A 24,236-nucleotide genomic window follows, 5' to 3' on the forward strand; every position below is an offset into this window, starting at 1 on the left:
AGAGGAAAGGTGTCCCGGGGAAGCGCTGCCGCGCTGTAAAGCAGCGCGGGGTGGGCAAAGCCCTGCGGTAGGTAGCGGTGAACGAACATCGAGCAAGAGATGGTTCCAGTCCGTAGCTCAAGGCTGGGGCGCTCTCCCGGGATCAGCGGCTGAGGAGAACGTGGGCTGGTCGCCGAGCAGCAGAGCTCCCACGCAGCACCCCCGCGCCAAGCGGACTCCCACACGGTTGTATTCTTCTGTACGCTGCTACGTTTGTTGCTGCATTTAGTTCAACATTCAGTATTTGGGGGAAATATTCCCGGGGGGATCCAGGAAAATCGAAATGTCCACTGTGCGTAAGATTAACAGCAAAAAATGAAAGACCTGACTGTTCTAGTACCAGTTGGTGAGGAACAGAAACTAAATAAGAGCTCTTCAGTTTGACAGAGATAGGTATGGCAAGATCTAAGAACTGTTTATAAAAATCAAAGTATCCTAATTGATGTTTTTCACCTTTTTTAATCTCTTGCGTTTTATAGTTCAATGTCTCGTAACAGCTTAATGCAAACAATATCATTTGAATGTTGGCACCACCAAGACTGGAGCAATCATGACAGTAAATAATCAACATCTGTCCTCTTTCAGTCCTACGGCTCCATTACATGAAATCTGTCCTTTTGGTAGGCAGCACATTAGTACTCTTTACTCTGAGGCTGTGATACTGACTACAGAAATCGGGTATGGGTATTTGGTAACACTGGTACAATCCAATCAAAACAATCTGGATAATGTGTATATTCTTTAGCATGCTGGTACCTTGCATCATCAAGTAACAGGCTTTGAGGGTTCACTTTACTGGCTTGCACAAAGGAGCTGCTCCCCAAGGGGACAGCCCAGCAAAGAACTCTGTGCCTTCATTTCACAGTCCTTCCTTGCCATAGGTAATGTGTTATTTCAGACCAACTAATAGAACTGGGGGGAAAAATAGATACCCTAGTCCTTCTTCCACATCTTTGGTGGTGCTGCTGTCTCATCTGTGTTCCTAAGCCCACTCATCTCCCACAGAGGGCACTCTTGGAACAATCTATTCCAGTTTCAAGCCATGTAGCTGAAGCTACATGGAAGAGGTGCAAGTGAGAGCAGTAAGGCCTCTTGCTCTCCTGTCTGACTTCCCCACGGTTCCCAAGGTCAAAGCTGTAAGCATCCTCCACTTTGTGTGCTGCCTGACAGGAAAGGCACTGAAAACAAGAAAATACTTCTTGTGGTCTTTTTGACCCCAGCTGCTCTTGTTTTATCCCTAGTTTGACAGGTGATGCAGCCATTCTCACAATCTACATGCATGTTGTCAAATTTATTTCTAAAATTATGAGAATAGCAAAACTTAAGTGCTCGTTCTTTCTGTTTCTTTGTACTTCTTGTTTCAGTGTTGTAATCAACAAATAGCCATAGCTCATGATCTGCTTGACAAAGAACAGGACAGTCCCAATGCCAATGAAACAGCTAGACCAATTTAACATTTTCACATCATTACCTCAAATTACAACTTCAGCATTTTATAAACACTAAAGTAAAAATGGATTTAGCTTCTAAATTTATTGAACATTCATGCTGGTTGGTGTAAAAGGTAAGAGATTAGGTTTATAGCACAGTTTTTACACTTCTGTGAGTAGTGATGACAATTCCTCTGTATGGCTTTTACTTTGACTTGTACATTCCATCCCACCCCAAAAAGCAAGCAGTTAGCTATAGGTTCTTCAGTCAAAACCACAGAAAAACTGTTTGAGTTAGTTCCATGCTTCATATAGTAACTCTGCAATTACAGGAAATCCTACTTTTAAAGAAGTTTTGGATTTTTTTTCCTTGCAAACCTTTATTCCCCTCCAATCTGTTCACACAGGCTTGGTGTCAGCCTGCTATTAGTAACTCCAGTCAGTGAAAGGTTATGCCTCCCTCAGCCAAGAGAAGTTCTCTGTAGAGTAACACAGATCGCAAGAGAATAAGAGTTTTTATGTATTTCAAAAGACATAAACAAAATGTATGCATTTACCATTTTACAGACTTCAGTAATTACTGAGTGATTAAGTAGCTCACACTATATGCTCTAGAAATAGCAACTGAAGCATTATGAAAATGACCTACTGTGTGCAAGAGATGATGCAGCTGCTTAACTATCAGCATAACATATAACATTGCTATAATTCGTATAGCAATGAGTAGAGCATTTTCCAGGAGCTCAAACACAGATAACTATCTATGATTTCCCTTCACCTCAGAGTTAGTCTTCTACACAAATTCATGTCAGGTTGTGTAGTGCTTTCCCTGGAAGTGTCACGTTAGGCCTTCTTGGTGTATCTCCCATGGTTCTCTATGCTGTACTGAACAGATAAATACCTTTTCAGCAGGTTAATTGAGAATGTACTTGTTTCATAGGGTACACAGGTGAGGAACACTATCAGGGTTAATGTGGTTTAACCTGCATCTTTATTAGAAGTTTTGCAGATTATATGCTTGAAGTGAGTTAATGAATCATGGATTATTCCTAGCCACACCTCAACAAGGTGCCTCTGAAGTAATTTTAAAATAAGTGCTGCAAAAAAGGTTGAATGCTGATGCTCAGCTATGATAAAACATTTTCAGGAAGGATGTTAATGTGAGGTAGCAATCAACTCAAATAGGCACATGGCAGATTATGTTTCCCTGACTTCAAGAACAGAAAAATTGTTAAGAGAAGGAAAAATAATGAAACAATGTACTCTGTTTTATCTGTACCTTTAATAAAATCTTTAGATGATATATGCAAGTTACATAAATAATTGTCAGAATAAATAAATTTTAACTTAAGTATCTCTCACAGTCTATTTGAGATGCTCAGGGAAAGTAACCACACACATCAGCTTTTCATAACAAAGCCAAGTATATTCTGTAAAGGAAGGTAAAATTACATGAGGCAGCCTCAGGAGGCCAAAATGAGTTTTCTTATTCTGAAATCCTTTCCTTGGCCTCTGTCCACCTGCCAGCTCTGGCATTCATCAGGCTCTTGCTGAGTGGGATAATTCATTAACCTGGACAAAAACTAACTTCCCTCCCTCAGGGCTAGTGAGTTAAGTTTATTCATAAAAAGACCTAACAGGCATTACCGCCAAAGCAAAATGGATCTTGAAAGCAAACAGGTAGGGCAAGGAAAGTAGCTCAACCTACATGAGACAAAAATAATTTATGGTCATATAAGATGTTACAGGCTTCAGCTTCCTGGAAAAAAAGTGTCAGGCATTTCAAGGTTGCAGAAAATCTTGGATTAATCTTGGAGGCAAATGTGAAGGCAAATGATGAGCCAAGATTCAACATTTCAAAAGTAGACCCAGACTAGTATGTTTGTCCAGGATCAAAACCGAGCTTGATGGTATTATGTGTGCTTGGTATTAACAGCAGAATAGAAATGTAGCTGAAAGAAGAATTACAGTGAAAGTACTGAGCAAATAATACAAAGAGCATAGTAAATACCAAACCTGAAATTTAAAATGATGAAGATGGGACAAAGAAGATCAACAGATGCCCATATGGCTCTTGCACATGAATAAAAGCCTGGTGCAATTCAGTGATAAAGGCATATTAAAGTTCAAACTAGTTTTACATGAGAAATGCAAACCCCCTCACAAACCCCATGTTTTTATACCTTGCTAGCATTTTAACAATAACTGAAGAAAACAGCCCTTAATATAGGAAATTTCCATAGCACATGCAGCCAGATTAGCAAAATTAACAAAAAAGTAGAAACAAAGAATAGCCAACAGTTTTTTTCCCATTAACATTTCTATGTTGTTTGTATCAACAACTGGCTGATACATACAAAGTTGCTCTGAGTGGGTACCTGAACAGCCTGAGTTCAAAAAGAGAGGAGAAAGCTATCTTCTCAGGAAGGTCTTCAAATGATGCAATTTTCATAGTAATTGATGGGGTATATGTATAAACATAAGCCTATGAAAAAGCAAAGACAGATGTCCCATCCAATGGCTGGCTACTCTAAGACAGATGACAGCACTCATTTACATCCAAACAAGCACAAAATCAGAAAACAGACTGAGGTAGTGGCAAATGCTCCAGACTAATGAGTGTTTGCATTTCTCTTAATATGAACTGCAAGAACTAAATCCCCAGGAAATGCACTAATAACCTGATCAAAGTACAACCTGCTGGCAATGGTAGGAAGATAAGGGGAATGATTCTGGCTCAAAGGGACTGACATTGAAACCAGCATCCCCTTTGTTTCCCTGTGGGCATCTCCACTTGCAACTTGGATTGCCATTCTATAACAGTGCATATTTTATGAAGATCAGGAAAAATCCCTACTCCCTGTGTTGTGGGAGGGATAGCAACAGAGGGGTACTCACACAACTAATTGTACAGTCACAAGAACTCCCATGCCACCTTAAAGAAGAGCTTTTCTTAACACTGCTTAACCTCAGGAGCATCACTTAATAATGATAACATTGTTAAGTTAACACTTAACCAGTGATAACACTGGAGGATATCAATGAAAATGTACAGACTGATCTTATGCCACCAAATATAAAATCGACCTTGACTAAGGGCATCATTACTACCGGCATTTAGTGCTTAAAGATGCTCTACCAGCTTAACAGATGAAGGAGAAATATCCCAGCCTCTTTTGACTCCTGAATACATCAAGAACAGCTCTCACAATCCTGTTTGTCCTAACCTAAGTGAAGAGCAACAATGTGTGGGCCCTTCCAGATATGCCTTCAGCATATGCTTTGAATACTGACATCAAATGCTTTGAAGGCAGAGAGTGAGAGAGAGCTGCATGGCCTCTTGTAACCTGGGAAAAGAAAGCTGGACCAACTGTTCCCTTCTCAGCCATTTGTGGTTTAAATGGTCTGCAACTGGAAAACATCCATGCACCTACTCCTAATGAAGGCACATGCTACAAGATGTAGAATTAGAATAAATACTGGGGTGAATTGCCAGAATTAAAAAAAGGAGCAATGACATAGCAGAAATCTCAGACGGCAGAAAAGCTTTATACAAACAGTAAGAAAAGCTACTTCATTATGGAAGTCTGATTATACAGAACTGTTTACATCCAGCAACTGAACAGACATGAAATGGCACTAAGTGCACTTTGCATTGTGTTGCAGGTACAATATCCTACCAGGCACAAGGATACATTTCACAGTAAGACTAGGAGATTCTCCTGACAAAAATAATCTTTTCAATGCTTTCCCCTATTCAACATTAACTGCAACAGTGCTTAGAAACTTCTGAGACATGGCACAAAATAAATGTGATTTGCTGCAGATAGTATTTTCACATAACACATTAAAAACTTACAGGCTTACTAAGCACTACAAGTTATGAAAAAGGAATAACAATTCTCTTTCATTAACATTAAAGACACCTTTCACCAACTTTAAGCTACTCAGTCCTCACAACCAATTCCATTCAGTGAAAAGCCTATTATTCAGTGTCTAATCAACGATTTCTCCTCAGCATGCAGATAAAAGGGACAGGCTATCATCCCTAACTACATAATATTTCAGACTGAAAGTAGTCATCCCTAATTTTGTCATGTTTGATCACTTTCAGAAAGATATTAAGGCTGCCCAGGGAAGACATTACAGCAACCTACTTCAGTTAGTTTTCTCAGTGGGCGGAGATCATAGCTCTCCCTGTTTTCCAGGTGCAGTAAATGAACACCTGCATAAAACTATCCTTTAGCCATCAGAAGCCAAGCACCTCTGTCCATTTCAGAGTATGCTTGAGCTAACACCACACCTTATAGCACCAGTCCTACCTTTGATCCAAACCATTATCTAACTACCCCAAGGCAAAGCTTAATATACCTGTGAATACTAATGGAACTGAACCTGATTAAAGGCAGCCCAGGCAAGAAAAAAACAAAGATCTCTGCTTACATTTTATTAACATATATATAGACATATTTATACTTATATATATATATTTGAGCAGAGAACTTTGTTACTTATCAGCCCCACCCCTAAATCTTGCTCTCAGTCCCAGTTCTATTTTGGTATGTCTATAATTTTAAAGCTCTATTTAAGCAATTAAAAAAACTGAAGTGGTATTGTAGCTTGTAAAACAAGATACTGTACTCTGTTTTAAGAAAAAAATTACAGATCTTGTGTCTTTGGAGAGATACAGAACATGCCTCCAGACAGCAATTCAGGACAGGAATGAAATATGAATAAAGTCTTGGAGAAGGCCCTCAATTATAGGCAGAGATTAAAGAGACCTGCACCAATTATGGTGTCCTAAAGTTACCTGGTATGAGCCCCTTTCCATTTCTAATAGCAGCTCATTATGTTGCTATTTGCAGTTACATATATGAGCTCTAATGCATAGATTTAAGTTTCTGGCTACAGAATGTTTGATAATTTCAAAATCTAAAACCAGGTAAGCAAAATAATTACAGAGCTGGAATCAGCAGCAAATTCACACTTTGTTGATGTGATGAAATCTTTTCTCTAAGGTACTGCAAAATCTTTATCAAGTCACAATTTCAGACTGAGCATGTCTTATTTGAATATGAAATAGTATCTTTCATAATTCACATTCCCCTGAAAATATCCACAGAAGCTGGATAGGATATTCACTCAAGGACATAGTAAACTGATTCCCCTGATCTTCACAAGTCAAACTTAGAAATATCACACAATTTAATGCGCATTGTGGTTGCAAGTACGGTCTTTTTTAACACAAATTTTGGTTTATAAGAGCATTGTTTAAAATGCATAATATACACATGTCAACCTGATTTAATTTAACACAGAATTTCAACCAAAATCCTATCATAGCCTGGTTAGGGGCATGAGAGTTTTAAGTATGAAATAATGCCTGTGATTCTGTCAAGACTATTACACTTAGGTTCAAAACTTGTTTTAGTTCTAGTAATCTGCTTTAGCAAAACCAACTGTAAGCAATTACAGTTAAGACTTTAGAGATCATAAGGTATGTATTTCAAAACTCAATTACTAGTTATTTTTAACAATAATTTCTGTAACATGGCTACAAGAGGAAGTTTTACATAAGACTGATTATCACAACTCTCCATCTGGTTATTCTCCCATTTTCAAAAGAGTTTTAATCCACACCCAGAAGTCAATTTCTTAATTTTCCGTTTCTTTGAACATTTTGCTCAGCTGTTGAACTAGTGCTACAAGCTCAGGGTTTCCCCCAAGTGATTCAATTTGCTTATAGGCTTCAGATTCAAGCTCTTTCAATGTATTCCGAGTGTACTCAAAGGAACCAACATTTTCAAGGTAATGTACGCAGTATTTTTTTATATCTATGTTCTCCGTCCTTTGACGTAAAATGTTTTGCACCTGAGTACTTTCAGGTCTTGACCAAATTGCATGAATGGTTGGGAATGAGAACTTGCCCTCAGTTAAGTCTTCACAAAAGCTCTTGTTCTCGCTATATTCTTTGGAGTGCAAGTTGGCATAGTCGTCTCTTATTTGGAAGAAGAGACCAAGTGTGTTAAGGAGCGGCTTTAAGTCCTTTTTATAATTTGAGAAGAGCTGCATGAGGCCTACAGCTAATCCGAAGAGCCCGCCTGTCTTTTGCAGTACCATGGCTTTATACTCAGCCTCTGTAGGACAGGTGTATGTATCCCTCCAGTAAATATCCAAGCCTTGACCTTTATGCAGTTCCAGAAGTTGACGGGTAAAAACTTTAACAGCATCTGGATGATTAAGGGTTAAAACCTTCTCTAAGCCAAGAAAATAAACATAATTAGCACAGTTGATTACAGATGGAATTCCATAGATACTGTGTGCCACTGGAAAGCCCCGTCGTAGCTTTGAGTTATCTTCAATATCATCCACAAGAAGGCTTGCATTGTGCAACATCTCTGTCACTTCAATGATAACCTATGACAAGAAGAGAAAAGTGTTAAGTCTGTCACTGTAATTTAACCATGAGACTTTTGTGAGACTATACTTAAAATGGATAATGTTTTAAAGAACTATATTCTCTATCACTGAGGTTCCTCTTCAGGCAACTTGCCTTTACTCTTAGTACAGATTTATGCTTCTCTTCACCATCCAGTTTGCTCGAAGTCCTAGATCACATAGTCTTATGTGTAATGTTTTCAGATTCAAAGTTACCCCCTGAAGTGCTTCCACTTGCATGATCCTCTTCACTGTTGCTACAGTTCTAAAAGAAGCCATTGGCTAGGAGTCATGGAATAGCTGTTATTAGAAACATGACTAGGGTAAAATAAAATAAACACAGTGTTTTGAAATGTTTAGATTTACAAACCTGAAATCTCAGTTCTTGAGAGTGTCAGGTATCATCCATTATCACATTTCTCTTGTGAACCATGTTTTGATAAGTGGAGAGTTCACGTTTCTTTTCCCAAACTTTGTGTGGTTATATTCAGTACTGAGCTCTTAAAGGACAAACTATTCCCTCTGAAACACCATTTGGAAAATTCTTGGCAGAAAGACAACAGCCACAATTTCTTCTGAGAAGCTTCCTACACTCTGTTTGTTACTAGGTAGACCAGTATCACACACCACCTGAGGTGTGCAATAAACTGTTCACAACATTAGGCTTGTAGCTGACTACATTTGAGTAGAACAGAACCTTAACAACTCATCAAAAAATGAAGTCTTAACACTATATGCTGCTTTTATTCCACAGCTGCCACACAAGCAACAGGTATATTCAGCACCTGCTTAAATGGAAATAAATTTAAGCACATAAAACTGCACACTGTATAAATTCACTGCCAAACACATCTGATTAAGATATGATTTTAAAGGTAATGAACCAATTACACTCCTTAGCTACAAACATTGCATTCAGTCAAAATTCATCAAAACAACTGTTAAACACTAAGACTACCATAAAATGGCAGCAAATATTTAGTATGGTCCTATTTGATGAGTGCTGTAGGACAAAATAAAGACTTTGCTGTAAGCATTTTCTTGAGCACCAAGTCACCAGGTGTTCAGTGAACATTGTCCCAAAGATTAAAACTCAAACCCCAGGAATTTAATCCCTTTCCCAAGATACAATTGCAAGAACAACCTACTTAAATACATGAAATCAAAGGATAGAGTACTTACTGAAGGCAACTTTACACACCTATTTGTTTGAATATACTTTTGGTCCATTATCTCATTCTCAGTACTATGAGGAACGCTTCCCTGTGTTCTGTGAATTCATTGGATAAGCCTATTCTAGTACTTCTCTTGCTGACCTATTTCATATCACTGGCAGTTTCATGACCTCTTGCAGCTTCCATAGGTAAGGTTTAAAGGAAACAGTGTTTCCTGACTGTGTTTCTATGAAATTACCTTGTGAACTTAAGATAGCATCAAAAGCGCTTCAAAGGCGAAGGAAAGGTGTGAAACAGTTCAGATATCAGAAAAAGATTATTTTACAAGACATCAGGAAGTAGCCTGAGAAAATGAAAAGACTGGTCTCCATAATGAAAGCTGAAGACCCAGTACAGAGTGCTATGTTTTCTTACAACCTACACCTACCCTAATCATTATCTGCTGCACTATCAGTCCAACACACAGGTTTCCTCCACCTCCTTATTTGCAACAGCTTTAAAATTTGCTTGACTCTTGCTAGGCCATTTCAGTGCTTTCACCTGACAAACCCAGTGTTCTCTAATTCAACAAGTTGAAGTGTTTAAGTGCAGCATCAAAAGGGAACTAGAAATTCAGTCAGTGTTGGGGGAAGAGATCATTTGGTTTGGGCAAAAGGTGAAAGAGTGGCAGTTAACAGTAAAATAAACTACCAAGGAACCTCAATTGTAGTAGCCTCGACTGTATAATCTAAATAAACTACACAAAGACAAATAATCTAAGGTAAGAAAAAAACCCAGAATGAATGCCAGAATTCAGATTTTTAATAAAGGAAATACAAATAGCTGGAAGTTAATCAGGCTGTTAGACACAAGGGACATCTTATGGAGATCACGAGAAATGTCAAAAAGATGACCAGAGGTGGTCCTCCAGACTTTAACCATCCTTAGTTATTATAATTAGTACTAAAATGCACAAAAGCTGCAATAATTGCATCATGATGAAGACTAGAAGATGACAGGGTCTTGTTTTTTCCTGCCATTACAACCAACTTAAGTAGTAAAAGAGACATTAAGCATTGGTTTTCTTCATAAAGATAATCAAAATAAGTGGTCCAAGTTTTCAATAGTAGTTACATGATCATCAGTTTAAAGTGACAGAACTGGTAACTTCTGTTCACACAGAGGCACTGCAGCTTTAGTTTGCTATTAGTACTAAACAAAAATTGACCACAATGTCATGAGTGCCCAGCAAAAGAGCAGGAAGTAACAGTCAGATTGCAACATAAAAACCCACTAGTTGAACAGAATGGAAGGTTTTGTTGTAATGAAAGGGGTTCAGCATGAGAAGACAGGCCTTGGGAAGCTGCAGAAACCCCATCACCAGATTTTCAAAACTCAACAGTGCTCCCAGAAGCCTTAAGTAGCTACAGAGCAAGCTCTGCTTTAAGTACAGGGTTGTCCTAGATAACTTCCAGAGGCTTTTTCCAATCTGAATTCTGATCTGTGATATTAGATTAAACCCATACGTACAATACACAGATTGCTATATTATTTGTTTTATTTGGATGTTTGTCTGAGCACAAAAGGTAAGATGTGTCTAGCTGAAAGACAATACACTTTTCTAGACAGTTACACAGACAGGCTGAAAAATGCAAGAGTTCCTAGATTATGAAATGCAGCCTCTTAAACCACTTAAATCACTTTGCTGCTTGAGAGCTATGAAGTGTCACTTCTAAGCCACCCTAAAAATGACTCCTTCACAAATGCTAAAGATACTTCTGCCAACAATTAATAAAATTAACAAAATCCAGCTGGGTGTCAAAAACCACAACCAATTATATTGATTCCTTACATTGCCTTGGACAGAAAATATTTTGCACACCCTGCATCAGTTTAACAAAACTGCAGTGTAACCTAAAAATGAGGATACCTTTTCATTTGAAAAGCCAGTGTTTAAATACACATCCATGCATCTTGCACACTCTGTCCAAGAGAAAAGACAATGAGAATTTCTAGATAATCCTTCCTGTTAGAAAGTAAGGACTGCAAACTATATGAAAAATCCCACTCAGTTTTAGGTTTTTAAAGTTGATTTAATTCCTTCCTTTGATATTCTTGTATCAAAACATCAAGATTTTATTTTTAAACACTATATTTGTGAAGTCTACAATGCAACTATCTAGCTTGTTTTGTAAGTTATTAAAAACTCAGTGTTAATAATTGAGTAATTTTAAGTGGGTAACAATGATAACTACTTATTTACAACTTCAAAGGTTGAACACACTTGGAAAGAAGTAACTATTCTAGTAAGACATGGAAATAATTTCCTTAGTGTTGCATCTCAGTAAAAGCTTTGCACTGAAGTTGTTTTCCTGAAAGTTCACTTTATATTCAAAAATTAGCGCATTTAAGATTTCTGATAATTTATGCTATGTAAGAGAATAAAGATAACAACCTTTTAAAAATTATTAGCCAGTACCTGTATTTTATCTTCTGGAACATTCAGCCAGTGATTAAAGGCCTGTGACAGTTTGGTTCTCACTTGCTTACCTACAATAAAAATATTATAGGTATTTATAAAAATAATAAAGTTCATAATTAGGCACAACAGTTTGTCTTAACAACTATAGCTGATTTGAGACCCAATTAAAAAACTCATCAGTGTGATGACACAAAAGTGGAAAATATATCAGTGCATGGCTTGTTTCCTCATTGAATAAACATCAAGTAGCAGCAGTTTCAGTTTTAAACACTTGACAAGGGTATTTAAAGCACCTATTTACAGGTTATTGTATTTAGTTTTCACAATTAGTAAGGGATCCTGGCCATATTGGTAGCCTGTTCAGATCAGCTACTTTGCAAGGCATGTTAATTTTAAAAGTTTCAATTATGATTCATTATTAGTTGAAAGTATGGGTATTTGTTAAATAGCTATTTCTGTCAATGTTTAGGTCTTTCTCCTGTAGTATTATTCTTTACTTAAATTTGTAAAACAAGAAAGTGACATTTCATATACTTACTAAATAACTCTAAACAAAAATCTGAACAGAACATTCTGAACAGGATAGAACTTTCCAAGAATTCAGATATTTACCTTATACCCAAGAAATCTACCTAAAATAGGATTTGGTCTGCTTTGGTAAAATCTACTTTCTTGGAGCCAGGCAGTCATCCTGTTTCATAGGAATTAAAGACAACATCAAATGACCAAGTTTAGTGTTAAAACAAGTTGTTTTGTTCAATCCAGATACTTTCTACATGACAGAGTGAATTTCAATAGAAGCTAACCTTATGCCTATACATTATTGATAGGCATTATTATCTATTATTGATAATAGATATTATTATTATTATTTATGTCTACTTTCTTTAGTAATTTGCTGGTTTTCATGTACAAATATCTATTCAGCCTCTATTCATGTTCAATATGAAATAAAGTCATCCTCTATCCCCACTGAGACAATTCTGCTCTGAACTTTGAGAAGCTCAGCTATGTATAATATCTTGGAATAACTGCAAGACAGGTTTACAAAAACAGCTTTGAGTATTTCTATATATAGCTCACATAAACAAGCATTTGGAAAAAAGCTTTAAATAAACTTCAAGACAAGTGCAACATAGACACCCATGGAACCCATATTACTTGACTCAAGATGTACTGAGACATAACTGAGATATTCTGCAATACTAGTCCTCATGTTGATAATTCCATCTTGCCCATAGCACCAAAGAAATGTCAACATTTGAATCTCTCCCTAAGGCTTCTCTATGACTGTGTAGCCAGCATATACAGAACAGAATATTAAGTAGGGGTAAATTCACTTGCAGTCATAGACCCTGGAGAAACTGGACAGAGAATTTTTCCCCTCCTAATTAAGTCACCACCAGGTAAGCGATAGCTTTGTGGGTTGGGCTCTGTAGCAAGGGTGATAACCTTCCTCCCTGGATCAGGGGTCTGCACTTTTTGTCTCAGTTCTCAATGATTTCCACCGCTTCCTGGCACCACCATCTTCTGGTTCTTACTAGACAAGATTAACAAAATGGTCCCCTTTTTTTCCCCCAGGAGCTCTGTCCTCTGCTTCTGCCACATGTGAACAGGCATTCTTACCTGGACATACACTGCCATTGGCTTGTTTTCTCCATTTTTGTTGTCTGTGCTCAGTTTTAAACACTAACAGTTTTCTGCAGAAGGGAAGGATTGTTTTGTCTCTCCTTGAGAATAACTGTTATAAATATTTCCAAACTGTATGGCTTACCAGTTAAGGATTAACAAGTATTTCACCACATTCATAACGAAAATCAATCAGAGAATATCACATTAAGGAACTGTACCTAATCTATACCTTATCTATAGCTGTTTATTCTCTTCTAAATTACTTGGATACAGACAACACCTGCTTTTTCTTTTTATACTAGGCATCTAATCCTGTTTTTCTGAATGTGTTTCCTAGAAAATACACTTAAAGAGCGCTGGATGTTCAGCAACAAGCATTATTTCATCATGAGGAACTTGACTACTAGCACACACTCTAAATGGATTATAACATGCACAAAGGATTAAGTCACTTTAGTTCCTTGGTACAGGCAGCATTTGAATTGTTAGACTTGTCTACCCTGACTAGCAAGGTTTCCTAGACACTGATTATTCAAAGAAAAATTACTACCTGTATAGTGAGACATTTATTTTTCCTTTTATAGATGCAGATTTGCTTGTCTTCTAGAGGAACATTATTGCTACATAAATGATATTTTATCTGATTCTGAAGTCACTCTTACCCAGTCTATGTGACAGTACAGTGATTTACTGTATGCAGAATTTATGCCTGCAGCCATATTGTGGTGGCAAAAGACCAAACCCCTCCAATACTGGTCTGTAAAGCCTGGATGCAGAAGACTCCATTCCTTGCCACATCCCTCCTCTCCCCAAACTAGACAAGACAACAATACAGGGACACTAGGACATTAAAAGGAGCACTGCCAGAATTATCCAGTTTCTTCACTGTCACATTCCACCGCTCTGTTAATTATTCTAAGCAGGCTATTGCAAAATTGAAGAATAGAGGTCTAACATCCAAAAGTAGAAGCTCTACCTACTGTATAGAGCTATAATAATAGACATTACTGCGCCAAGCTTTTATCAAAGCTCTGCTAAATGCATTTGGTTTAATCTGCCTAAGATCCCAAATTCTTACCCACATCAAACAGCAACTATGGAAAGCTTTTCTCCTTAGTAATGCTGGGTGGAAAAGGTGAGAAAAATAGTGAGAAATTCCTTCTGCAGCTAAGAATGTTAAAGCTTTATCCTCCAAACAAATACGAAGTTAGATTAAAGATGTTGTATTGAGGACATTCCCTCCTCCTCTCCAGATGAGATGCTTCTCATCTAAAGGAAAAAAAACCAGCCAACTTACTCTTTATATACACACTTGTTCTCACGATAGGACACAGACCCAAAAACTACAAACCTAAATTTTGGACAGGCTCCTGGTTAGTATTGCTTCACTCTTGCTGTATTCAAGTAATCACAAATTGTGCCCTTAAGGCAGCACCCCACTTACAGAGAAGGCTCATGAAAGGGCTAGAACAGCATGGGAAAGAGCAGAGGGACTATTAACCTAGCCCCCATAACAGCTAATTCAACTCATTAGCCCAGCAGAGAACACAGCTTTTTGCTAGGTTAGCTTTCTGCCAGCTTTATGTACTGAGTCAGCTCATGCAGTGGATCTGCCACAATCAGTACAAGGTGAGCAGAAGATGCTGAGGATCAGGGGAAGGGGCATTGCCCTTCTGGAGGAAGAAATCTCTTGTATTACCTCAGCTGTATTGTACACTTGCACGTTTAGCTGCATCCTCTGATGGATTAAAACTAAATGGATAAAATCTCCAGGCAGACCTCTCCAAGTAGCTACAAGAACACTACAAACAGCATAAGTGAACTGCATGAAGACAAGCAGAGAGCAGGCACATACACTTTTAACCTGTGCAGCGACTTGTGCCTGATTAAGGTCATTGACAGAATTCTCTAGCACAATTCCTCTGCTCAAAATAGGGTTAACAAGTCCAGCATTGTGATCCTGATTTGTGCCTTGCTCCTTCTCACAATCCTGAATGTCACTATCCCACGGTCACTGCAACTAAGGCTGCCTCCAGTCTGAATGTCCTAACCAATTCTCCCTTCTTTTTAAATGGAAGTCAAGCATAATGCCTTCCTACATCAGCACTGTGGTCACCTGTGTTAGCAAGAGGTCATCAATTCATTCCAGAAACCTCCTGGACTGCCCGTGTCCTGCTGTGATGCTTCTTCTACCACACTGTGATGTAACTGAAGTCTCTCATAAGAATCAGCACCTGTAAATATGAAGCATTTTGCAGTTGTCTGAAGGTCTCATCCGCTTCTTCCCTCTTAGGGTGTCTGTAGCAAACACCCACTATAATGTCACTCCTATTGACCTGCCCTCAAAACTTAACCCATAAGCTCTCAACAGGCTCACCCAACTGAAGGTAAAACTCCATGCAATTCAACTGTTCTTTCATATAAAATGGAACTCCCATTCCTTGCTACCTCAGATTGTCTTCCTAGGCCATCCACATCCATCCATTGCAGCACTCCAGCTGTATGTTTATGCCACAATAAAACTGTTGCCCTACAGCCGCATCCAAACTCTACCTCCTCCCTTTTACTCTCAATAATGAATGCAACTGTATAAAGACACTTCAGAGAAGCATCCAATCCTGCAGATCCCCAGAAAAATCAAGAGCTTGCCCTATCAAGTTCCATTTGTACTTCCTTGTTGGAGTGCTGGGATGATTTGTCTTCAGATCTGATCTGTAGATTACTAAGTGTCTTGTTCAAATCAGCCTATACACTTTGTTTGCAAGTTCCTTAATTCCTTACTTGACTGTGTGCAGTCATTTTCTTTTACTATAATCTCTGTTTTTGTCCTGACTTGAACAGGTGGATGCTATCTCCTCCTGGAACTCTTTGCTCTGCAAAGGAGGTCTCAAGGCCATAAGAGCCAAAGCTCTGCTGTCAGCATGAGCTGTGAAATTAACTAGCTATAGACAGGCAGTATCTGTTTATTCCTCCTGATGGTGAGAAGGGGGTTGAGGATTACAGAGAAGACCCACCTGGCTTCCTGTGGCCTTAGCCCTCATTCCAAAGGCCACATAGTCTTGCTTGATAAGCTTCAGGCACCCCCTTGTTATATCCATTAGTGTTCAAGTAGAAGAGCTGTAAGGTTCAGTATTTTAAAGGTGAAACACACCTTGGCAGTCCTTCCCTCACATCCCTATCAGCAGTATCTAGAAGCATCAAACCTCCCTAAAACAAAACCACATGTGGAAGCCTCTATTCCCTACAGGAGTCAGTCTCACCACTTGCTGCTGCCCCAGGTGCTGTTTGGATGCTTGTTGTATAAAACCATAGAATCATTTAGGTTATAAAAGGCCCATAGCGAGCTTCCAGCCATGTGTCTTCTTTCAGTGCACAGAACCTATTTGGCAACTGCACATCTTTTCAAGGAACGGGAATCTCTCTCCTGGTGTCAGAGGCCACCAGCCCTCACCATTGTGGGAGTATCCATCTCCCAACCTGATATGGAGAGACTATTCCTGCCCCCCTGTCAATATACCCAGAGGTTTCAGATTCTTGAATCTGTAGAGTCTTGTAATTTGTGCAAGCCTGCTGATCCCCTTCCACCATTCCTTTGCTTGGTGACATAGGTGTTCCACAGCTACACACCTTTAGGAGCAGCGACATCACTTGATTCCAGCTAATAGGTGCCCCCAGGCATCCCTGCAGCTCACAGCCTAGAGAGGCGCGGCCTCCCTCAGGAACTTGGCCCAAGTAGAGGCCTCTGATCTGCCAAGGGTAGCCTGTGCCAGTGGTAGGGATCATGGCCTGTGGTGCTTAACTCCTTCACCAGGCTGATCAAGTTCAACAAGCCAGCAGCAAAAGCTGAACAACAAAGCCAGTCTTGACTGTTTAGCTTGCTAAACAAGAGCAGGAAAGACTGCAGCCAAAACCAGCAGGACAAGAATGGGAAGATGCAGAGTCATGAATGGGATCAGAATCTGCCCCTTTCAACAGCAAGCTATTAACCATATCAGTTTTATGACAATTGAAGTTCAATATATTCCTTAGTGCTGCAATATCAGCTACTGCTGTTAACTCAGACTCTTAAAAATAAAAGATTCACCATGTGTGTGAATGAAGACATTTTTGGAACAAACCTCAACAAAATCTTTGAAAGTCAGTCCTGCACTTTATGATACTAAGCGACAAAATTCTAGATTAAGCAGAACATTGCTAAAAACTAGTAAGGCAATGTTCCACTACAATGAGATTTTACAAGCAAGGTTACTATTTCGGAATCTATGTTCTTCTCCCAAGCAATAATTTCTGCTCATGAAGGAATAAACATTAATTACCACACTAGCAGTTAAAATAGCGCCATACTAAAAATCCCTTAAGCCTAGTAGCTTCCCTATCCTAGCACTGTTTGAAGTCAAAGAAATATACAAGGTTACTTTAAGTATCACCCTGAGAGTGTTACCATTAAAAGTCTTATTTCAGCAAAAGGAAACAGAGTAATCAATTTCCTCTCCTAAGCGGTTAATACTTAGCAGTTATAAAAATTCTGTTCTTACACTATTGACAAGATTAGCAGGCTTTTTCCCTTCCCTGCTACCAACCTGAATACAGTTATACAATCCCTTTTTATGCAAACAAACTTTGATATGTATCTACATTCATTCAACCATAGATTACTAAACTGCTTGGAGAGTTTAACTGGTCTTTCAAGATAAGGAAGTGGACTACTGTAGAGCAATAGTGTACATATTTGACACTCGGCCAAGCTTTCTGCAAAGCCCCTCTGAGCTCAAACTGATCCAACAGAGAAACAGCTTCTTGTTCCTATTGCTGTGCCTGCTCACTAACAAGACAAGAGATTACCCAGGCAAGTTTTTAACAGGTTAGGTGATTGATACTACCTAACAATTTGATTAGCAAGCTGAGAACTGGCACAAGTTAAGCAGCAGAACACTGCCAGAGGCTAAGAGGATAGAATGAAACTGCCTCTTTCAACAAGAGCCTGTTGTATTAGCTCGGGCATCTCATTTGAGCTCCACTCTAGGTAGAAACAGCATCTGTAAGCCCATTTTTTCCACCCTTACTGAGCACTGGTACTCACATTGACTCCAAGATTCACACACGTAACTGGCTCCCACTGATCTGTACTTGGCGTAGCTGACCTTAAGCAAAGCCAGTGCTTCAAACACAGTAAACACAGTTTATTTATGACTGGGAACCCTCACTGCTTCACCTGTTACTCAGTACAAGTTTCCCACAGGTACACCACTTTCACCTGCTTAAGAGAAGTTTTCTCTTTTGAATCACACCACCACTACTGCATAGAGAGCACTACTGCATAGAGACAAGAGTATCTTGTCTCTCACCTTCCCCAAAACAGACACGAAATTAACAAGAAGGCAACATGGTAAAGTGGACTATCAGATTTATGATACTTTAGCAGGACAGGATACAAAACACCTGTACTGCCAGCAAGTGTAGTGTTACATAAACCACCAGTAGAGAGTTTTTACAGTTGAACTCACAAAGCAAAGGAATTTAGCCACAGGAATCAAGGTGGGAAGGGTAAACATATATTCTAGATGCATCATTTAAAGTGAAAGGTAACTGAAGAGCTTTTAGTCAAGCACTTTTGCCTATAGAAGATTTTTGGGCACTTTTTGGGTGCTGTGTATTTTCTACTAGGAAGCTGAGCTTTTCATCCTGGTATCTACAATAGCTTTAAAAATAATCAGCAACTAAAGATGCAGAGGTGTTGTAACATTCCTTGGTTAATGAGATAATCTCATCAAATAAAAAGTAGACTTAAAGATTATGTTTGAGGAAAGCAAATTTTTTCAGGACCAGGGCTTAGAAAGCTCTCTGTAATATACAGACTCACTCTCAAGGTAGTTCTCTAGAAAGACCACCACCCAGTTCAACATAGCCAAAAGGAGTACACATGAGGAAATGGGAAACAAGCCTTCTGGCATTAAAAAGGCAAGCAACTGCCAAATTCCTTCCTTTTCTTAGTTTTCGACTCGGCCCTAACTGCCAAGTCAAATGAAATCACTAATGCTGGCAAGAAAATCCTGGATATTTGTAGAGGTTAATAATGAAATTCATTATACTCAGGTATAATGAATTAGGACTCAGAGGACCCACCCTACTGATATACAGCTCTTGCTGCAGATGTGCAAAAGCCACTTAGTACTCTGCCTGTCTAGGCAGAAGGTCTTCTACCTTGGTCAGATATAATTTTGATCAGAAATATTTCCTTAATATTTACCCAAATTTTCTATCTTCCTTAACTCCTTCAGCAGGCAATATAAGCTAGACAGAGGGCAACCAGGCATTTATAAAGTAGTTCCAATGACGAAGTTGTTCTGCCACTATTTTTACAAAATTAGTCACTTTGATAGCCTGTATGGTCTTTCTTACACTTTAGGTGTACAAATAAAAGTCACAGCAATCTGATTGTTTAGTTGAAGAGTCTTCCAAGGGGCAGATCCATACAGCAGCTTGCTTTTAAACTGCCCCCTGAGTTCTGCTATACTGTGCGTGACTGAAAACTTCATGTGAATGTATTGCTGGTGACTTGACAGTACACAAGGATTGGCTGAACCTCTGATAGGTGAAACAAGCCATGAATAGGGACAGCTGAAATCGGCCATAAGAGCAACTGTCTCTACACATACCAAGGAGAATAAATTACACGAGAGGAACAGGTTAATGAAAACCCCCAAAAAACAACCCAGAACAAAACCAACCAAAAAACAAAACAAAACAACAACAACAACAACAAAACAAACCCAAAAAATCCCCCTAAGAACCCTAACCAAACAAAAACCCCTGAAATAACACCCCTCCCCCTCAACCAAAAGAAAACCTACAACGCACTGAGTTCAGTACAGGAAGCAACTAAAGAACAAAATATTGTCTGTCCTCAGTTTAAAACCAGGATCAAGTCTTCAGTACTTGCATTTATCCATTTTTAAAAGCATCAAGTCAGCGACTCTGGAGAACAGAGTAACTGCAATATTACTTACTACAATTGCAATATTAATGTGGCAATATTACTACAGACACAAGAGTTATTGTACCAATCTCACAAAAAAAAAGGTGGCTCCATAAGAGGAAGAAAAGAACAAGTAAAAGAGAAACACTGAAAAGTATTACTTTTTATTATTCTTAAATCCACAAATCAAGAATAGAAAAACTTCTTGGCTTCTACTTCCCAAGACAAAAGTTGCTATAAAAACAATTTTGATACTTAAAACAACCCAGTAAAAAGAAACTTGCCTGGTAGTTGAAGCAAATACTGGTATGGCTCTAGGATTCTTTTAGATGTTTCATCCATCCCATCCATTTCTTTCTTTCCTAAGATGTAGTTCACTGTTAAAGAAAGTGTTATTAACACTAATTAGACTTAAAAATTTTTAAGTAAGCAGTAGATGCATACAACTAAAATGTGAGCTGACTTACAGGTTAGGTGCAAATATTCCAATTTTGTGCATGACACCTTCAGTACACAAAAGGTTTCCAGATGTCATTTACCAAGGAAACACATATAATACATGCTAAATACAGTTTAATTAATCATGAAGCTTAAGCCAACTCCTAGACTTTGTTTACTTTTTTGTATGTAGCAGATTGCTTAGGTGATGAAGTATTTAAATCGTTACCATTCAAAGCTCCACTGCAAATCTTTAAAGATACTCATACAAAACCTCACAACTAATCGGCTAAATGCTTTCTCCATACATCAGACATTTCAAAAGTGGAAACGTCTAAGAGCAGAAAATACACCTCAGACCAAGGCAACTTAAAGAAGAAGAATACTAGCTTCAGTCTTTTGATATAATTCCTCAATCTTTTGTTATAAGTCAAAATAGAAATATACAATTTTTCTACCACTGTTCAAACATACAGACAGCTCTACACACTTTCCCACACACCATAAAATGTAACAGACTCTTATGAATAATCTTTCAGGATCCAGGGCCTACAGAGCTCAACAATTTCCTATTGATTAGCTTCAAGTCACATACTTTAGGTCATCTCCATCTGCATTTTTTTTTCAGACTCTTTTCTGTGGTAGATTTACTATCCTTTCACCTCTAGCCTTCCTTACTACACTGCAGATGCAGCAACTCAAAACAATGCTTCTCATGTAGTTTTAAGACAGGAACTGCAGCAGTAGCATGAAGTCTCACGCTACTTCAGCGTCACTTCTCAGATACTTTGCTACTATCCTGCAAAGGATTTATTTCTTTCCTCCCGGAGCAAGTGAATAGTTGCGTAAATTAACGTCCCAATTTTGGCTAGACTAGAGCTAATTTTCCTCCTAGTAGCTGCTGCAGCACTGTGTTTTGGACTCTGTGTGAGAATACTGTTGATAACACACTAATGTTTTGGCTGTTGCTAGATAATGCTCACTGTAAGTGAAACACTTTTCAGTTTCCCAAGCTCTGCTATGGAGCAGGCGCACAAGAAGCTGGGAGAGTATAGCTCAATCAGTTCCTGTCTATTCCCATTCCCACCTTCCACACCCACAAGCATTTGCAGCAGTTGGTACTTGGGGAACTGATTTGTGTTAATAACTATTTTCCAAGTTTAGGTATAGATCAACTCCTTTATTTGCTTCACTCTGTGTGTCCATCAAATGTATTGGCATTTTAGGGGCAAGAAAGGCTATTTAACCAAATATTGTTGTCAACAAAACACTTGTAAGGCTGCACCTTTTGGGAAAGCTTCGCATATTTTCTTGGCAGTGATGCTGTGATAAGAAGTACAGCCTCTCCATCCTATCCATGATATGCCAGCACAACTAGAGGTCAGGCCACACACTAATCAAAATCAGATTTGACACCCTTGACTCCTTATTTTGTTGCCAGCTTGTTGTTGTAAATGAAGTGCTTTCAACCAGCACTGCCACTGAGAGGCAGCTGTCAAACTGTATCCTCACACATAAAGAGTAAAAAAGAGTCTCAAAGGACTTCAGCGAGGAGGTAAAATCAAAGATTTTCAGAGTCTACCCCCAGATGTTTTAAGCAGAAAGAATCTGGTAGAGATAGATATAAGGATATACTATCAACCTAACAACTCCCCTGTGACTATTATTTGTCAAAAAGCCACACAGACGGTGACAGAATTGAAAGTGCATAGCTATCCAGCCAGGCTGAGAAGAGATGTTAGGATTGGAAGTGTTCTCCTATAAAAGCTCTTGCTTAGAAGTAAATGTTAAAGCTCTTCCTCTTCCCTCAGGGAATTAGGTCTCTTGCTCATTTGTAAGCCAGTAAGCCAGTATTCAGAATCCCCAACTAACTTGAATTTCCTTAGTATTGTACAGCATCAACCTAAATATTTGCATCTTTCTGCACATAACTAATAGGAGTTCACCTGAAATACTAAATATCAGCAGAAAATTAGTCAGGTACTTCTACCACAAGTAGAGAGATTCTTACTTTCTTTTTTCTTTTAATAAAGGGCAAAAAAGATGTAATGAACAAAAGTAACTAATCTCAAATCAATATAATTAAAATTTTCTATACTACTATTCTACCATTAAATGAAATTCTAGGTAAATCCCCACCAGGGATTTACCAAGGAAAAAAAAATAGTCTGATTATTCATCAGACAGCTACACATTTAACACACCCACTGGCACATAAACAGTGAACAGAACCTCCCCCAAACTTATACATAGAGAGGGACCCTTGATAAAGAAATATGTAAATAAAATTCATTACAAAAGCTTCTAAGCAAAAATACCATGATACCACATGTGTAATATTATTGCTCTTTGCACAAAATTAGCACATACAGCACACTTGGGAAATGCTTGCTTTTAAGGGTTTCCTGCTGAGGTGACTGACCAATTTGTTATGGAAGTTACACTTCTCAGTGATTTACACACAAGATCTCAAAGTCACCATCCCCCACTAAAAAGTAAAAGCCAGCAGTTAAACAATAAATGAAAGGCTACCAAAAAGCCTTTTGTTAGTGAAAGTGCAAGAATTGATTACATCTATGCTTATTCATAGGATTAAAGCAGTTAAGGCCACTTTACCTTATAAACTAGCACACAAACTTGCTGCATTTCAATTCATATGCATGACAAAGTTAGTTTTCCAGTTATTTCTTATATCTTCACATAGGCATAAAGAACAGCCACACACAACAGAGAGCCCAAACAGTTGCCTTTTGGACTGCATCAAACCTTATCTCTGATGACCTCTTTGAAAACACACATGACAACAGGATAAGATGGTGACATGGGCCTCCATAATGTGGAACTACTCTAAAGCTATACTTGAAGCTGTGATCTGTGTCTAGAACCTTTCTAGGGAGGATGAAAGTTGATGATTAATTCCAGGCCAAATGTCAAGAAAAAGCTTCCCTTTGGAACTTTGTAAAACAGTTTCTCCTGTTCCATTCGACTCTGTAGACCCTTCTTCCCTCCCTCCCAAATAAGGGGGAATGTAATAGTCTGAAATAGTCCAGGTTAAATATGCAGATGGTGTTTTAAAAAGTATCATCATCTCAGGGGCGGCATTCATAGTGCAATTACAGAGAAAATAAGAGACAACTACCAAAAAAGCAAAGAACTCCAGTATAAAATGAACCATTCAGAAGAGTCTCAAATCAGCTCCATCACAGAATTTAGTGCACTGAGACACTGGCTTCGTTGTAACCGGTGGGGGGGAGGAAGCCCCAGACAGAGGGAGCAGGTAGGAGTGAGAAGCAAAGTTTCAAAAGGAACACACAGCAAACATAGTGAATATCTACTGTTTCAAAGAGAGACTACCAGAAGTCTTAATCCAAATGCTGGGACATTTGTCCCATAAAACTGGGACACCAGTCCACATTCCCATTCTAATTAGCAGAGTCGTGTTTATAACCCCTCCCAGGCTGACACCTAACATCTCACTTCCCGCAGGTGGAAGGGCAGTGGCAGACCACACATTTTTTCCCCAAGATGCAGCTAAATAAACAATAGCTTTCCATAGGGCCACTCCAACACTAACGCGACGTGAGCACACTGCTCCCGTGATCGTGGTTCCAGCTGAATGGGGATTTCCAAGAAAAATTGAGCAGGAA

At 38.7% G+C, this 24,236-nt stretch overlaps 1 protein-coding gene across 3 annotated transcripts; it reads right to left on the reverse strand.

The window, feature by feature from the left end:
* Positions 1-2,732: 2,732 nt before the first annotated feature.
* GGPS1 (geranylgeranyl diphosphate synthase 1) lies at positions 2,733-20,530 on the reverse strand. Of its 3 annotated transcripts, none has more exons than XM_005423200.3 (3): positions 20,436-20,524; positions 11,541-11,611; positions 2,733-7,886 (listed from the first exon to the last, which is right to left on the reverse strand). In XM_005423200.3, the coding sequence occupies exons 1-3, from the start codon at positions 20,500-20,502 to the stop codon at positions 7,125-7,127; spliced, it is 900 nt and encodes a 299-aa protein (XP_005423257.1). In that variant the 5' UTR covers positions 20,503-20,524; the 3' UTR covers positions 2,733-7,124. The 3 variants fall into 3 exon arrangements, with proteins under 3 accessions (XP_005423257.1, XP_030914629.1, XP_030914630.1); XM_031058769.1 differs by lacking the exon at positions 20,436-20,524 and adding an exon at positions 15,292-15,408; XM_031058770.1 differs by lacking the exon at positions 11,541-11,611 and having other exon boundaries at positions 20,436-20,530.
* Between the last annotated feature and the right edge of the window lie 3,706 nt (positions 20,531-24,236).

This window comes from Geospiza fortis, unplaced genomic scaffold (genome assembly GCF_000277835.1).
Source record: "Geospiza fortis unplaced genomic scaffold, GeoFor_1.0 scaffold381, whole genome shotgun sequence".
In the NCBI taxonomy this organism is placed as follows: domain Eukaryota; kingdom Metazoa; phylum Chordata; class Aves; order Passeriformes; family Thraupidae; genus Geospiza; species Geospiza fortis.